Consider the following 16,982-nt stretch of genomic DNA (forward strand, 5'->3'; position numbering starts at 1 on the left):
AATTTTTGATTGTTCTCTGACAATGTGGATATTTATTTTGGTCCATGAGACTGAATGCCTGTATCTTCAGGCTTTGTATAATACTTTCCTTTACTACTAAAGTAAGTTTTACTACTTACTTTATTCCTCTTACAGGTTGTTCTGCAGCATTCTCAGTTTGTAATAGAGTTCAGTAATTTTCATACTTTTCAAATGCAACTTTTGTTTTTGTCATCCTCCTGTTGAACTGATGAGCAATAAAACTAACAGGGTATTTCTAAATTATTTGTTTCTAGGCTTATGATGATTAGAGAATGTTTTAATACAGTATATTTAATTTTCAGGTCCTGGGGAAAGATCACCCTGATGTTGCCAAACAATTAAATAATTTGGCTTTACTATGCCAGAACCAGGGCAAATATGAGGAGGTTGAATACTACTATCAGAGGGCACTTGAAATCTACCAAACTAAGCTGGGACCAGATGATCCAAATGTTGCAAAAACAAAGAACAATCTGGTAGGCCTTTTCTAGACTAAATACGAGAAAAATGTTCTGATGAATTGACATGCACTTTTATTCACCATATATTGTATTTATTATTTATGAAGATAAATAAAGCAGTGGGCTGATACCTTTTGGGGGGGGTATTTTGTTTTTAGGCATCCTGCTATCTAAAACAGGGCAAGTTTAAGCAAGCGGAAACTTTATACAAAGAGATTCTTACTCGCGCCCATGAACGGGAGTTTGGCTCTGTAGATGGTAAGAAACTGAGTTCTTGTTTCATTTGTGTAGTTATTTTGAAATAAAATTTGCAGGAAGTCAGTAGTACCCTGATTAAAAATGTTGTCTGCTTTAGGTGGACTTAAAAGTGGACATAGAGGGTTGAAGTATATTCATCATAAGAAAGCTTTTAGCTGCAGCAGTAATTTTTTGTTCAAAAGCAGAGTTTTTCTTACATGAGGTAGACTTGGTAGTTTATGATTTATGAACTGCCTTTTATCTTATGTCCAATCAAACCCAATTTTGGTATTTTTATGGAGACAGAAAAATACATGTCACTTTCCAGTCATGGGAAAATGTCAGTGCAGGATTTTTAATTTTATAAATAAAGACATTGTCAAGGCAAGTCTTCCTTTTATACATTTAAAGAGTGAGGAAAATACGTTTAAATTGGGAATTACACTGTACATTGAAGTCACATGCATTTTATCAACTATAAATTGCAGAAAAGAATTTTCATTGCATTGCATGACAGTAGCATCCGCACCACTTAGGAGATGTCAAAGCAGTTGTTATGATAAAAGAAATAAATGCATGTTTTCTAGCACAGAACTAGGCACATGATAAATTGGTGGCAGTATATATTGACTTCAAAGCTTCTCAAAAATAACTGTTTCTAAGTTCAGATAAGAAAAGAAGACAGAATTGTAAAACTGTAAAAGAAGAGGTGCATGTTTTATTTATCTACTGCTTGTAGTATGGACTGGGTTTTTTTGTGGTGGTAATAGTATAATTCCTTGGTTCACAACTTCATTTCAGAAATCAAACAATGAATGCTTTGTGGTTTTGTTGTTCTGTAAAATATTTTCTTCTCTTTCACCAGAGGAAAATAAGCCTATCTGGATGCATGCAGAAGAGAGGGAAGAATGCAAAGTAAGACCATTGTCGTAAACCTTTTTTTTGAGCTTTTACTTGTTTAAGTTGCAAATCAGTTATTTTTCTTCAATGATACTTTTGTTCTAGGGGAAGCAAAAAGATGGCACATCTTTTGGAGAATATGGTGGCTGGTACAAAGCTTGCAAAGTTGACAGGTGGGTAATTTCTTGACGGGACAAACAGCACGGCAATACCCAATATCGCAGATTAAAGCATGTTTAAAAATTAAACCAAACCAGCTGCTTGCTTAGGACTATAAAAACTATAGTATTAAAAATTCAGCACCCAAGGCTGGATTTCAGGAACACAGTAGCAGTTTTCAAGTCCTGAGGCTGTTTTTAATCTAGGCTGGTTAGATCTAGTAAGTGGCATAAAATTGCACCAGTTGTGTTCTTGGCAGTCCTTCATGTGGCAGCACAGGTCACCATTCCTTCTTTCTGTACTGCTGGTTGGCCTACGTGCCTTCCCTGCCCCATCAAGGCCTCTGAAGAGAGCCAAAAATGAGTCTGTGTAAATAACTGAGCCTTTAGTTACTTAGCTGGCACAAGAAAACTAAAGTTAAACTGCCGCAGTTAAGCGCTGTTTGAGTTTCTAAAGCTTGAAGAATATAGTTGTGTTAATGAAAGCACGTACTTTAACGTGCAGTAAGAGAAATAAGGACTTCAGCTTGGATTATACTTGGTGAAATATGTTTTGTTTGCTTTAATTTTGTTCTATTACTGCAACTTTTTTTATGTGCAGGTGGTACAATTGTGAAAAAACCTGCAACTAGTACTGATTATCAGTGAGGGTTTTTAGTTTCTTGAGTGTTTGAATTCTCCTATTTAACAAGCATCAGAACCTTTGTACTGAAATCTGCTCTTTTTTTATCCATCCTGAATTCTGGGTGCAGTGTGTTTTGTTGGTTTGTTTTTCATGTACTAGTTCATTCTAATGCATGAGAAAATCTTTTCTCTGCTGTTACTGGAGCAAAACTGCACACAACAATACTGTGACTGAGCTAATTTTGTGCCATTGAAACAAAAATGTCTTGTTGGAGTGTGAGACCTGTTAATGGAACAGGCAAATTTTTTTTCTTTTGTTATTCAAGCACAGTTTGAATGCATAGAAACTGCAAATAGGTATTAAATAAAAGCTGGTGAAAGAAACTGTTAATTACTTCTGTGACTAACACATGCTAGAGTAGTGGTCACTGTATGCATGAATAAGCATATTTTCTGGAAGCTTCACAATTATTCAGTTGGACACGCTCCTCTAGAGCTAAATTTTCACCTTGAGATACAGCTGAGGAACACAAGGACATAGCACTTTCAGGGATGTTGACTAATCCCAGTGTGAGCCGTTAATGCACTTTGAAAGGGATCAGCAGGTTATTCCATGTACATGAAGTACAGTATAGTGTATGTCAAGAGAGACAATAAATTATTACAAAAAATGCGATAAATACTTTCTTAATTTAAGTTTTTATTAGTGAACTGAGAAGAGTTTGTGTGTGTGTGTATATACACAAGTCTTTTTCTTATTTTTTTTCCTTTAAATAGTCCAACAGTAACAACTACTTTAAAGAACCTTGGGGCACTTTACAGACGACAGGGCAAATTTGAAGCTGCTGAAACATTAGAAGAGGCAGCAATGAGATCTCGTAAACAGGCAAGTATGAAAATTCACCTAAATGATGTTTCTGCATTGTGGTCATGCAGATTTTCAACTTCAGTGTCATACCTGCAGAATATATAAACTTGGAGCTATTTAGTGTCTCATGCCTGGTGTTGACCTCTGACTGAAGTGGTGATAAAACTACAGTATAAGCGGAGACTTTCTTTTAATGTGGGGAAGTCCTGTGCTGTCTTTGAGCTCTCAGATCTACTGTTCAAGTAACCCTTTCTCACTTCTCTGAGAAGGTACAAGAGAGTTTGTTTTTGTTGGAGTTTTATTGGCTTTTTGTTTTTTCTTTCCTTTTTGGATGATTTGATACAATGTCTTTTATAGAAGTATGTAAGACTGGACAAAAAACCGGGTTGTCAGTCAATGTTAAAATGGAAAGCAAAGTAAGAAAATATAAGTAAATAACATGGAAGTTCAATTTTAATTTCAGTATTATGCAATAACAAATAAGACTTGTATTTTTATCAGAAGTGTCTTGTTTTGTTGGGGGGGGTTTTTTCCTTATATGTCCATGTAGAATTCTAAACTTAATTTCTAAATTGAAGTGAAGGTGATGGACCATATCTTTTTTGATAACATACTGGTTTTTTATTGATTATAGTGATTTGAAGTTGTTTTTTAAAGAATATTACTACAGTGTTTGGTGTATATAGAAATAGATGTCTGGAAAAGGGAGAGAGTAAAAAAGTTCCTGGCAAACCTCATGCTCTTTTAGTGAATTCAGCAACAGCTCCCTTTGATATAAGGTGGCCTAAGTTCTTTCTTACATAAAAAAGGATGGAAAAGCTGCGAGTGTTTGCCAAAGAATTAGAATGAAACTAGTAAGAAGAAAGTATAAATCTGGGAGAAAAGTTCTTCAGCAAAGAAAATTCAAGGAGTGGGGGAGAATAGTTGATACAGATACTTTCTTTTACTGAAGATGATTTTCACATACTTTTACTGAAGGTCCATTTTCAGAGTGTCTCATTCGAATATGATTTGAAAATAAGAAGTGAACGTGCACTGCATCTTAACATAACTTGCTTTGGTTCTTGGTTTTATTGTTGCCATTACACAAGATAACTTTTTAGCATGAACAGATACAACCAGGATAAATTGGCATAATATAATAATAATTAAGAAGCCTAGAAGTAACCTTAGTGTGTTGTTATGTTTGTTTCCTTCTTTATATTAGGGAAAAAAACCAAAAATCAGACCACCAGATTTTCAAGTTCAAATTTTTACTGGGAAGCATGGAATTGATTATTTGGGAATTAAGGTTCTTGCTATTGGAGAAAGTCTCTTTTTTTAGTCCCTATTTAATCATCCCTCTTCTGGCTTGTCAGTACCACTGCAAAAACTCTTCCTTGTCCCCATTTTCCTTAGAGGCTGCTGGTGACTTGCTAATGCCACTTTATTATTAAGCAAGCTTCAGATTTTCATTGTACATCATATACCACCTATACCATTAATCCATAATATTTGACAGTAAACACAGCTCTAGTTTTAGACATGTAGGAAACAATGTTGTGTTACTGGCAGCATTTAAACACTATGTTTTTATTCTAGGTCATTCAAGGAGGACAAACAAGGTTAATGCATTTCTGTTTTTGGGCTAAAAGCAAAGAGGTACCTTTGTTCCCAGGTGTGGAAAAGCATCAGTTTTCCACATCTCTGTTCTCCTTTATGCAAGTTTTGTTTGCTGTAGCTGCTGGGTGGGATATCTGTGCTAGACTTTTGAAGACCAGTAGTGTTCTTTGTCCTTTGTCTTTCATGACAGAACTGAACAAACTGAGAAGGTGCAATTTCCTGACCTTTCATTATTTTATTTTTTTCACATGTGAGATAAGTGAGAGGTGATAGCTTTGGAACAGACCTAGACTCTGTTTTACACACTTTGTGGTCTGTGCTGCTGAAGGATTGGTGCAAAAGCCATTGTGAGCCTTTGCTTCTCTGCTGTCTGAGAGCTGCAGCCACTTTCTGCACCCTGCACCCACGGGGAAGTGAAAATACACCATCAGTATGTGTTGGTTTCGTTCTTCCGTGTAGAATTCCATTAGGATGGACTGTTCAGCTCCTCCGTTAGGAGTAAACTATATGGGCCAAACCAAGACCCTGATTTCTCCGTGCCACTAAAACAACTTTCATTGTTATTCGTGGACTTTTAAGAATTTTGACATCCTTTTCACTTTCTGTATTGTGGTTGATGTTATGGATTTGTCACACAGATCCCTGCTGCATTTGCTGCTGATTCTGTACTGTAAAAGATGCAGAATATGTTCTCAAGTGTAAGGCATTCATCTGGAATCTCTTCCTATTAGCAAATACTCTTTATGATGTGGAGTAGGTTTATTGTAAAGAAAACAAAACTGAAAATAAGTATGATTTGACTTTGCTGTTTTGTAGTTTCTGTGTTAAAGATTTTGCCTTTATTTTAGTGCAGGATTTTCATAGGAGGTACTTTAGCACTTTTAAGATATTTAAAGGATTATTTGATAGTCGATGGGCATTCTTTACCACAAAGTAAATGTATTTTACTGACACATATGTAGTCTGTTTATTATAAGCTTATGTGCTATTTTATTCCTTTTTGAAGGATAAAATTGTCCTACAGTGCCAAGTGTCATATGTCAGTATTTTTAAATAACACAACCTGCTTCTTAGGTATTAGATATTCGGACACCTGCAACGGTCTTTCCAAAGGCAGGTGAGGGCTGCTCCATTTGATAGGTGGAAAACTAAGGATTGCATTGACTGTTCATGACCTATAAATTGCTTAAATATTTAGCTAGTGGCCAGATGGCTTCAGGTAAGTGACACAAACACCATGAGGCTTAGACAAGTGATAAGAAAGGAGGAAAAGAATGTGAAGTCACGGAATTCTCAAAATACCAGAACTGTCTGTCCCCTTCACACTGCGTTGATTTTTGCAGTGTGTAAGTTGTAGGTTAATACAGCTTGTAACAAGATAAAGCCTCTTCCCATTTTATCTAATTCTCAGGGTCTTGACAATGTTCACAAACAGAGAGTTGCTGAAGTGCTGAATGACCCTGAGAGCATAGAGAAAAGGCGGAGCCGGGAAAGCCTCAACGTGGATGTGGTAAAGTACGAGAGTGGCCCTGACGGAGGCGAGGAAGTGAGTATGAGCGTAGAGTGGAACGGGGTAAGTACAGTACACAGTTTAGCACATAGCCTAGAGAAATCACCACCCTGACAAACATGGTTGTCTACCCACCAGCCTGCTGTGCTTTCAGTAGTTTGTTGTTTTTTTGGTTTTTTTTTCTTTTTTATGGTTGACCTACTTTGTATTTTGTAATTTTGCAGAATCAATTAAGAAATGAAGAATTAACGTTTTGCCTATTCATAATGTTAAAAAAATCGTAATATTTTAAAATTTTTATTTCTGTTGTTGTCCTGAGTGGTGGCATTTCTGCAAGAATCCCAAGCAATTTAACACCAAGTTGTTTAATGCTGATTGAATGTCCTGGTGGTGGTCTGGTGTACAATTGCTTGTCAGTGGTTTCTTTTACTGGTAGAAATATTCTGGCAATTAACTTACTTTTGCTTTTTTCCCTTTGATGCCATATTGGCCCGTAATTTAAATGTTTCTTTAAAAATACTGCATCAGTTGGAATCACAAAGACCATTTGCTATGGAGATGTTTTGAGTGTTAGCTGTTTTAAAGTAAAGTGACTAGTCTAACACTAAGATAATTCCAATCTCCTCCTTACCCAACTTGCTGGAGGAAGGAATATAACTTTTCAAGCTGCTACACAGTCCATTTTAAGAGGCAGTGCCATCACATACTGATGTGATGGTGACTTCATATTTCTTAATTGAAATTAATACCCCTTTCCCCATATTAAAATTTGACTGGAGTCAGGGCTTGTTCCTGTTTGTTTCCCATATATTGGCTTCACTGTGTTACACTGATTGTCATAAAGTAAAAATATATATACAATGTGATTATTTCATGTGCATTTTTCTAACCATTGTTTTCCTTTAATTTGAAAGACAGTGCAAGCTTTCAGTTTTTGGTCTGGCTTATGTAGTTGTTTGCTTCTGTCACCAGCTTTCCCATGCTTTATCCCATTGCCAGCAATGGGATATATATTGCACTGTTAACTAACTCCCAGCTGTAGTTCTGCTGAAAGTACTCTGTTAGTTTATAAAAGTGGTGTTGCTTTTGCTGTATGGGAGGGGAAGTAGCCTACTTTGCAATCTTGAGTGTTCTGAAGCTTCATTTCTCTTACAATAGCAATCTTTTTTTCCCCATCTTTTTGTTGGCCACATAAGACAAAGCTTAGCATTCCAAAGAAACCTTGGTAAAACACATAGTGCTTTAGTCTTAAAGGAGAATGTTCTTTCCATCTTTGCTTTTGTCTCTTTATTGTTTTCTTGGCATTGGTGTTCTCAGTGCCAAGACAGTCAATCAGCATCTACTGTGAATAATACTGCATCATTAATAAAGCCAAAGTCAGGTTGGATAACTCTTTTTAATTCTCATTTTGCCCATTCAGCATTAGAACTGTGTACTGTACTCCTCCCTTAATTTTCGCTGTACTTTGCATGACTATATGTTCTAAATGGATTAAACTTTTTTCTGTTATTGACATTAATTAAACATGCATGCAGGTTTTGGATGGAAAGGGCCTTCTGGGGAAAAGCAGTAGACAGTATTTCTAGGTCAAACTCAGTGATAAAATTTATTGATCTGAAAAATTAAATTTTGACTTCTCAGGGTAAACAAACCTGATTTTTAGTGTGCTGAAGTGGCATTGCTTTATTCTCATCTTCGTTATTTCTTTCCCCCCTCCCCCTTAAGAGAAGATGTTTTGTATTACATGTTTTACATGAAGTGGGCAACTCTCTCTCCCTCTACCCTGCGAGTGTTTCTATCCCAGTGATGTTCTTCCCTCTACTTCATATTGTGTAGTTTTTTCACCCTTGTGTGTTCCCTCCAGACAAAATGTTCTGATTCATAAAGTGTAGTAGAATCTTTGACTTCTGCATGCAGAGCCTGAAGAGAGGCCTGCCTTTTCCATTTAAATTCTTTGGAAGTGGTCAAGGTGACTCCAGCTCTTTGGCTGTCAGAATTGGTGGAGTGTGTAAAGTGACAAACTTCAATGAAATAATTTTGCTGGAAGATGTAATTAAATGCCTTCCATGTGTAATGTGATCCATATTAAGCACTGTATGCTTTGATGTAAAGTCTTGCATTCTTACAAAAGAACTGAAATACCTATTGAGGTAAATCTGCCATTGACTATTCAAGCAGACACATTAAGTGAGTGCATAAACATGTTACTTATAAATCCATCCAAAGAAATACTTGGCCTTAAAAATTTTAGGTAGAAAGGCCAAGATTTGAATCCCTTATTATATTAGTATATAAAAAAGAACAGCGATTATCTGTAATTGACATTTTTGTAAATTGTTCTTGCAGCCCATTGCAGAACAAATAAAAATCTTTGTGGTACTTAATTTAAGAGAATGTTCTTAGTGTGAGGAAGCATCTTTTCTTACTCTAATGCTTCAAAAAGATAGGCTTTTGGGCACATAAGCCCACTTCCAGATGTGAAATGAAAGCAATAAATTTCACTATTAATGAGACCTGCTCTTGTTTAGTAAGTGTCAGACAGTCAGAGGGACATTGTAGCTGACAACTACAAAGTACAGGAGATGGTGATGGTGGGGAGGTGTAAGCAAAAGTAATAAGGTGATTCTCATTCTGAATGACATAAAAATTGTCAATTAAACTTTGCCATAAAAATCTCCTGTGATTTTTTTTGTTTCTTTGTTTACTTTGGATTTAGGAATTTTTTTTATCCTGAACTTATGTTTTAAAGGTGTTTTGTTAATCATGCAGTCAGTGTTTAACTTGGGAGTTTGATGTTCTTATTTCGGATTTGAAGTACCCAAAAGCTTGTCTGCTTACTCCTAATGTACTGATGAGGTTTGCTTTAGAGTTATACTCTGTACGTTCCAAATTTGTCTTGCCTTTGTTCTTTGGATGATTATCACTACTGTAGTATTGCTGGTATCAGACTGTAGGAATAATTAACCTTTTCACTCATCTAGTACTTTTAGTTGGAATTTAGACTTCAATTTAATCAAAGCTGAAATCTGTTTTTAAAAGTGTGAGCAATATATGTGATGTAGTTTGAAACAGAAATACTCGATTAGATTTTTATCTTCTGATCACTTGATAGCAAGGCATTTTGCTGTTTCTAAGGATAATTTTAATGACTGTTCACTCCAGTTGTTACAGGTAAAGGCTCTCAAGACAGGTATCTTAAGCTTATCAGTAATAGTCTCTGTACTTAGACCGAGAGGGAAAATGTGTAAATTGAACCACAGTTTATTTTAAAGGTGGATTCTTTCAGCTACCTCACTGCATTAGGGAAAGCAGAGAAAATTCCACTTGGATTATATATATATACACACACACAGATATGTTCTAAAAAATACTTGTGAAACTGAATTTACCCAGGACAGTTGGATTTTAGTTCCTTAAGCATGAACAGAATTTTGTCTGGAGGTTAGGTGAAGACTTCTTTCTTCTTGCACTTTTTTCCCAGGGAAAATTCCCGACAGAAGTTAAAGCTGAAATGAATGCACCTTGCTCTGTTCCTTGCTTCTCTTTTGTTTATTTATTTATTTTATTTTTATTTTTGTGTTAATGTCAGCTGGAAAAAATATTTTTTTTTGTTGACAAAATGTAATACTAAAGCTATCCCTTCTTAAAGGTGTTTTGCATTTTATACAAATGCTAACTTAAGGAATGCACAGCATCTGTCATGCTCATCTGTCAGTCCCATATCAGTGGTGTAGGTGAAGCTGTATAAAGATGTAGGTTCTGGTATTTACAAGGGCCTGCACTTTGTACTTAAGGGCCGTCCAAATACTCACCCTGGACTCCAAAGCTTTTGAATGTGACCTAGAAATACTGTAAACATAACTGTTCAAAATTGAAAACTGTTGAATTTTTCCCAACAGTTTCATTCAGTTTTTCTCTCTCCGTTTCTGACAGGCCTAGATGCCTTTTGTGATTCTTATACTGTCTCCTGCATGACGGGCGTGCACCATCTTCAAGCTTTAACTTCTCTCTTCAGTACTGACTGCTGTGTTTTAGCAAACCCCTTAAGATTCTTGTCAGAGCTACACTTCCCTGTAAACTGGCCATTCCTTCAGTGCTGGTGTCTTTTTTGGTTTTCTATTTCTGTACATGTGTAGCTTTGCCAGATATGTATCTAGTCATACAAAATGTTATTACAACCATTTGCTGTGTAATACATTAGTAAAAAAAAAACAAACCCAGACAAGTAACAATGACCTTTATAAGTAGCTGTTCACTATGGAATAAAGGTAGTTAAAAGTATCACACAAGGTTATTATTGAAATGGCATGATGGTGATCTTTACAGGAGAAAAACCAAACCCGTAAAAGTAAGGCATGTTCTCCAAGTGCTTTAAAATGTATTTAGAGACCTATTATATGGTTAACATCAATATGGAACTCTGGATGTCTTCACTTATGATTATTCTAAAGTAGCATTGCTGTTTAGTCTTTGTGTGAGATTTTGGCAATTATGCTTTTCTCTACTAATCTTGGTGTTCAGTGATTTGTGTATTTGTCTTTCTAACTTCTAATAAACTCACTCCAACTCAGGTGTCTGTCTTTGCTTAGTAGTGCTTTTTTCTTTCACAACTCTTCTTTCATAATCACCTATGTTTTCTATGAAGTAGGAAGTGGTCACTTCTAATCTTACTAAACTGTTGGGGTCTTTTTAAGAGTAAAACATTTAAAAATAGAATTGTGGTCAGTTTGAAGTTTCTCTAGGTCAGCACAGCAGTGTAAAACATGAATGCAATATATGAAAAATTAATTTCATTGTGTTTTACGTTTTCTTTGGTGGAAAGTTAAAACGAAGCACCAGAATTTGACCATGGGTGTTTCTGATCTGAAATATATATTTTTTAGGGATTTTAGGATTAATTAAACATGTTTGCAAGTAATGTAGATGTTTAGAAAGAATGAAACAGTTTTTCTCTTAGACTGATGGAATGCTTTTGCTCGGGGCTCTGTACTCTGTTAACCACGGTGTGCTCATGTGAAATGGTGACATGGTGGTGGTGAACTGTTGGACTACTGTGGTGGGGTTTTATTCATTATTATGAATCGTGGCTTGGGCATGTCTTCACCTTTAGAAATCTTTGTTACGCTTTGGAAGGAACCCTTTTGTTTTGGTAAAGTCGTAGCTATATGGTGTTACATGTGTAGGTAATTGTATATGATATAAGTGTATATTAATAGCAGTTAAAATATAATAATTCATCAATGAAACGTTCTGGAACCATATCAGGGGGAGGGCAACAACCTCTTGCAGTTTCACATGTGTTCAATTTCTTTCAGGATGGCACTGGATCTCTAAAGCGCAGTGGTTCCTTTAGCAAGCTTCGTGCTTCCCTTAGACGCAGCAGTGAGAAGCTGGTTAGGAAGCTGAAGGGAGGAAATTCCCGGGACAGTGAACCAAAGAACCCAGGGTAACTATCTGTTCTTAGCTGTGCTGGTGTGTCCTCCATCTGTGCCCCCACTGTAGCCTAGTGTAGTACCTAGGGCAGTGTTTTCTTCCCTGCTTAGCACCCACATATCATACAGAGTTATATCTCAAAGAAAAATAAAATAGGAAATTATTTCTTAAAACTTTCACTGTAAGTTCTGTAACATCCAAGAAGTTATATCTGCTTTTGAGAGTTAACTCAGTTTTAACAATATTTTTTTCCTTTTTACTGCTTTAGCTACTTGAAGATTAGAAAAGCGTCGTAGAATTATTGATAAGTGTTAGTTATCTGAAACATTATCCTTTTCACACAGCAGTGGAGAAGAACATATGTTACTGAGTTTTACAGTAAAGCCTGAATACTGTAAACCCACAACTAACATTCTTGATATCTTCTTGATATTCTTGATACAACTTCATATATTCCTGTGGGTATAAAGAGAATTACCAACTTGAGCCCTTCTCAGTTTCTATTTTTGGAAAACTCACATGTCAGAGAGCAGAGGAAGATGTTGAAAAACTTGAACCTAGTTGTACCTCTCATTAATATTTTGGCCTCAGTGAAGTCAGTGGTAAAAATTCAAATTTTAATGAGTCTGACTGCTCACCCTTTCCTATTTACTATATGATCATGGATTTGAAAATGTCTGATATTTCTAATAAATCCATGAAATCATTCCTCATGACTACTGCAGAGAAATGTTAAAATGCACCTACTGTTTTTCATAATGGCACTTGTGAGTGTTCACCCTCACCCCCAACATAATTGCAGTCAGTTTTGCAGGGTTTTTTGCCCTTGCTGTGGAAAACTGGAACTCATTTAGTTGACAGGAAACTGTGTGACAGTGTGAACTTATTTTAAAACAGTCATATTGGAGAACTTGGAGCAACTGACTCTGGGGAGTGTAGTAGATGATGATGATGATGTAACTCGAGACAGTGACCTGAAGGCAGGTTCTCACTGTGTTTCTGTAAGTGCTCCACTGAAGTTTTGCCTCATTGTTTTTATGTGGCTGTAAAGCCTTGTGTACAGCTGCAGTACAGGTAGAATTAGCTTCCTCACTTATCTGTTTCAAATTCAGCCTGATTTTTAGAATTATTGCTTAAAATTTCACTGCCAGAAACTTGATGTTGCAGGCACTGAATGGAGTTCAAGATCAAAAATCCCTTTGCATTTATTGATACGTTACTAAGAACTACCTCTGAGATGATAAATTTGGAATAAGCTGTGAAAAGCATGAGATTAGAAGAAGGAAATGTGTAAATGTAAAATCCTTTGGGGAAAACGAACAAAGGCAAGCCAAAATAGAATAAAAGGGATTTCCTTCTTTTCTTCGGTATTAACATTTTTATATGTTGGGTTTCTGTTTCTGTTCAGTTCTGTCCAGAGTTCCTACATAATGGTTCAGATATATTCTTTTATAAATAGATACATATATCCATAGCTAATTTTGCATTTTCTCATTGTTTTTACGAGATGTGGAAAGGTTTTCAGTTCCATAAAAGCCAATAGCTTTATTCCTTGTTCTCTATAGTATTTGTAGCTGACTCTTTCTGCAGGTAAAGTGACCCTGTGATTATAGGTGTAGAAAATTGTGGTTATGTATAACTGAAGACATTTGGCTTTGCAGTGTCCTGCAAGAACTCACTTGCCTTGTTACTGTTTGCACTTCAGTTGTGTTACCTGGCCCATGTAAAAGTCATCTACCAACATTAACATTAATCACATTGTGGGGTCTGTAGCACCAGATGAGGTTTCCTCAAATAAAGGCAGAAATGTGAAACAAACTTGAAAGCAGAGCAGTATCTTTCTTGCTTTCCCTTTCTGATAAAATATTCTTGGTTTTTACATGTCACCATAGTTCTCAAAGGATAATTTACTCTTAAAACTTTCAATAAGTGTATTGCATTGGCAGGCTTTTATGTAGATAGTCACTTTGAGTGTGTAAGACAATAAATATTATAATTTCTGTTCTTGTAATAAACAGACTTTTAAAATCCTAATTTATATTAGCTGGTTTTAATATCAAATGCAAAAATTGCTGGTATTAAACACCAGCTTTGTAGATTGTGAAGCATAGCTGTACATATTGGTATTCCAAGGAGTCATTTTGATTTCATTTTCTGAAGAAACTTCAGTAAATAAATTAAATTTTTTTTCTGCTTCTGAGTTTAACAGAAGAGATATTTGGTTTTTATAATGCAGACATTTGGGTTTTAATGTGTTTGATAGCTGAATATTACAGTACTGACGTAGCACACGTATAAATAATTTTTGCTGTGAAGTCAGCCACTCTGGGTAGAAGATTTATGTGCCTCCCTCCTTACCAGTGCATTCCCTGCCTGTGTCTCTAGGAAGACTTTGTTTTGAAATTGATTTTCACCTCTTGTTCATACTCTGCTTCTGTAAATAGGAATTGACAGTGCTGGTATGATTCTGAGTGAGAAGTGTTTGAATAGCAATGCACTAATATAACAGGATGAAAGAAAGACTTAGTTTTCATGCTGTTGCTTGATACAGAATGTTGAAGAGAATAAAGTGGAAAACTCATCAGGGAAATTTTCTTTACAATCATGCAAAAGCCTTTTTGACAAAAAACAAATATTTTAAAACTGTCCTTTGAAACATGCAATACCTGAAGCGAGGTATCAGTTCTTTATTGTATTTCAAAATTCAGTTCTGTAATAATTTAACTTTGCTTAATCAGTGTTATTTTTTCACTTTGAAAATTTTGACCATACAGCAGAACAGTTAAGATTTTTAATTTAAAAGGGCAAAACAAGCTTTCATTATTGCTGTTACCTATGCACCAGAAAAACAACTGCACGCTTTTTATACAGTTGTGTTTGTAACATGGAGGGAATTAAAAGTGCATTTGCCAGACTAAATTCTTAAATATGTTGTTTTAAACAAACCCAAACAAATAACCAACCCAAAAGCAAGCCAGTATCTCTGGTGTGAATAATTTTTTTTGATTGGCACTTTAGCAAGAACCTAAAATATGGGTGTAAATTATTACTGATGGATTTTCTGTTTCTCTGGAATGTTTTCCATAAACCTTTATGCTCTTTTGGAGAATTTTCTGTAACATTTTGTTTGTTTTACAGATTAACTTCCTTTGACTTCCACATATAACCTCTGTTGTACCTGTTTCCTTGAATAAATGAGAGGTGTACACCATGCATGAGTCCTTGCTTTGTTGTTGCTAACACTCATGTCAAATATTTTAAATTGTGTGCTTCTGGCTTTTGAAACATTCAGATTTAACTAGGAAAAACCAGTCAGCCTGTGCTGTTTGGCAGCTGTTGTCTGTGTTAGTGTTTTGGTTCATTGTCCTGCTAAGCTTTTGCTTTATTGAAAGCATTTAAAACTCGTGCTTGACTTTGACTGTTAGTGGTCCTGCTTCAGTAGAAAGAAAAAGTGGGTAATATCTAACGTGATCTGTATGGATAAACCTTTCCATGTTACTGGAAGGCACTGGAAACTTTGCACAGGCCAGTTGTCTCAAGCTGTGGTAGCACTGCAGGGTTAGGGCTCATCCTGTGAATTGTTCATCAAATCCGTATTCAGAGCTCTCATTTAGTAGTTTTGAACTGGTTAAAGAGCTAGTGAAAAATTGGAGCAAACACAGAACATCCTGAGTCATGGACAGACACTGGGATAAAGGACATCAGACCTTCCAATTGTGGTCACCACCACCATAGGAATCTTAAGGCTGATGTTGAATTTCATTACATACACGTAAAAATATTTTTGTTAAATTTCGTGTATGTTTGAGAAATGTAGGTCAATTATTAATCCTCATCTCAAACAGCAGCAGATATTGCAGTTAATGCAGTGATATTTTGACTGTCAGTAGCTCCTCTGTAGGTGATTGATCTTTTCCCTCATCTATTGCTTTCAATACCATATTCCAGGGTGCTTTTTACCACTGCTTGGAGTGTTGTAAAGCCAAAAGCACAGCCAAAGTTAACAGCAGCAACCATCTTGTTTCTCTTCACCTAAAAATGTTTAAAATAAAACATTTAAAAATGCTTTTTAAAATTGATTCTGGAGATGAGGCAGAAAACTAAACTAACTTTTGTTGTAGCTTTTCTAGGGTAAATGCTGCCTACATGCCAGACATACTTATGTTTCACATTTTTTTTTCCTAAACTGTCTGAATGTTTTGATGCTTTTGAAAGAAGCCACATAAAATTGAAACTGAGAATTAGCATTGATTTTTAAATAACTAAGTTAGTGTATTAATTTGATATGGTTTAAAAATTGACATTTTTATTTTGAGTTGAAATTAAATTAGTTACCTGAAATGTTTAAGCTCTAAAGAGCTTGTAATTTTTTGGGTTTATGTGTAATTGAGAGCCAAATATAAACATATTTGAAGTTCTGTAGTTACCTTAAAGAGTGTCCCTCAGATCAGTTCTGGGGCATTGTTCCCGCTCCCTTAACTGTGCATTGCTTGTTGTTGTACTTGTGTTTTTAGAGCTGTTAGTTTTCAGCCATTCTGATCGGTTTATCCTTGCATGTTCACTGTCCTGGTTGCAGCATGAAGCGTGCCAGTTCTCTGAATGTTCTTAACATGGGTGGCAAGGCTACTGAAGATCATTTTCAAGTAAGAAGCCCTACAATACTCTTACAGAAATAAATATCGTTAGTAGGGTTTGGGATAAAAGCGTGTGATAATAAAACAACAAACTTACAGTGATTGTAAGATCCTACTGCAGTAAGATGTTTGAAGCACATGCTTAAGGCATCATTGTGTGACACTTCTGTGAGTTATGCTTAAATTTAAGCAAGAGCTCAAGTCCATCCAGTAAGGAGCATTGGGTTTTATGGTACCAAGCACTCTCTGGCTTTGGACTCTCTATTACAGTGGATATGAAACTTGCATATTATGTTCTTGTAAAAGCAACTTAAAAATGCAGGAACTTTTAAAGCCCAGATCACTATTTTTTAAATTCAGCCCCTTTATTGCAAAGAGCCCAGTTATCTTAATTGTTGTCAGGTTCCCATAAACGTGACTTCAGATGTTTCTGAGGTTGGACAGGAGCAGTCTGATGAGTTTGTCTGATCTGTGTTGAGCTTCTGCTAATACAAGACCTTATTTTGCTTAACTGTACATGGTGTGCCCAAGTGC

General features: G+C 35.8%; 1 protein-coding gene across 7 annotated transcripts in view; it reads left to right on the forward strand.

Moving 5' to 3' along the window:
* The window catches only part of KLC1 (kinesin light chain 1), a 49,083-nt gene that overhangs the window by 26,717 nt on the left and 5,384 nt on the right, over window positions 1–16,982 (forward strand). The window contains exons 8-15 of one of the 7 annotated variants that reach the window (XM_027674066.1): window positions 324–497; window positions 641–740; window positions 1,585–1,634; window positions 1,725–1,792; window positions 3,179–3,287; window positions 6,283–6,444; window positions 11,697–11,827; window positions 16,391–16,457. In XM_027674066.1, the coding sequence (XP_027529867.1) occupies window positions 324–497; window positions 641–740; window positions 1,585–1,634; window positions 1,725–1,792; window positions 3,179–3,287; window positions 6,283–6,444; window positions 11,697–11,827; window positions 16,391–16,457 (861 nt within the window). Of the gene's footprint in view, window positions 1–323; window positions 498–640; window positions 741–1,584; window positions 1,635–1,724; window positions 1,793–3,178; window positions 3,288–6,282; window positions 6,445–10,314; window positions 10,952–11,696; window positions 11,828–16,390; window positions 16,458–16,982 lie in introns of those variants that run through there. The other 6 variants (XM_027674068.1, XM_027674067.1, XM_027674069.1 and 3 more) reach the window with 6 other exon arrangements.

Source organism: Neopelma chrysocephalum, unplaced genomic scaffold, assembly GCF_003984885.1.
Source record: "Neopelma chrysocephalum unplaced genomic scaffold, ASM398488v2 Primary Assembly neopelma1_24, whole genome shotgun sequence".
Classification (NCBI taxonomy): Eukaryota; Metazoa; Chordata; class Aves; order Passeriformes; family Pipridae; genus Neopelma; species Neopelma chrysocephalum.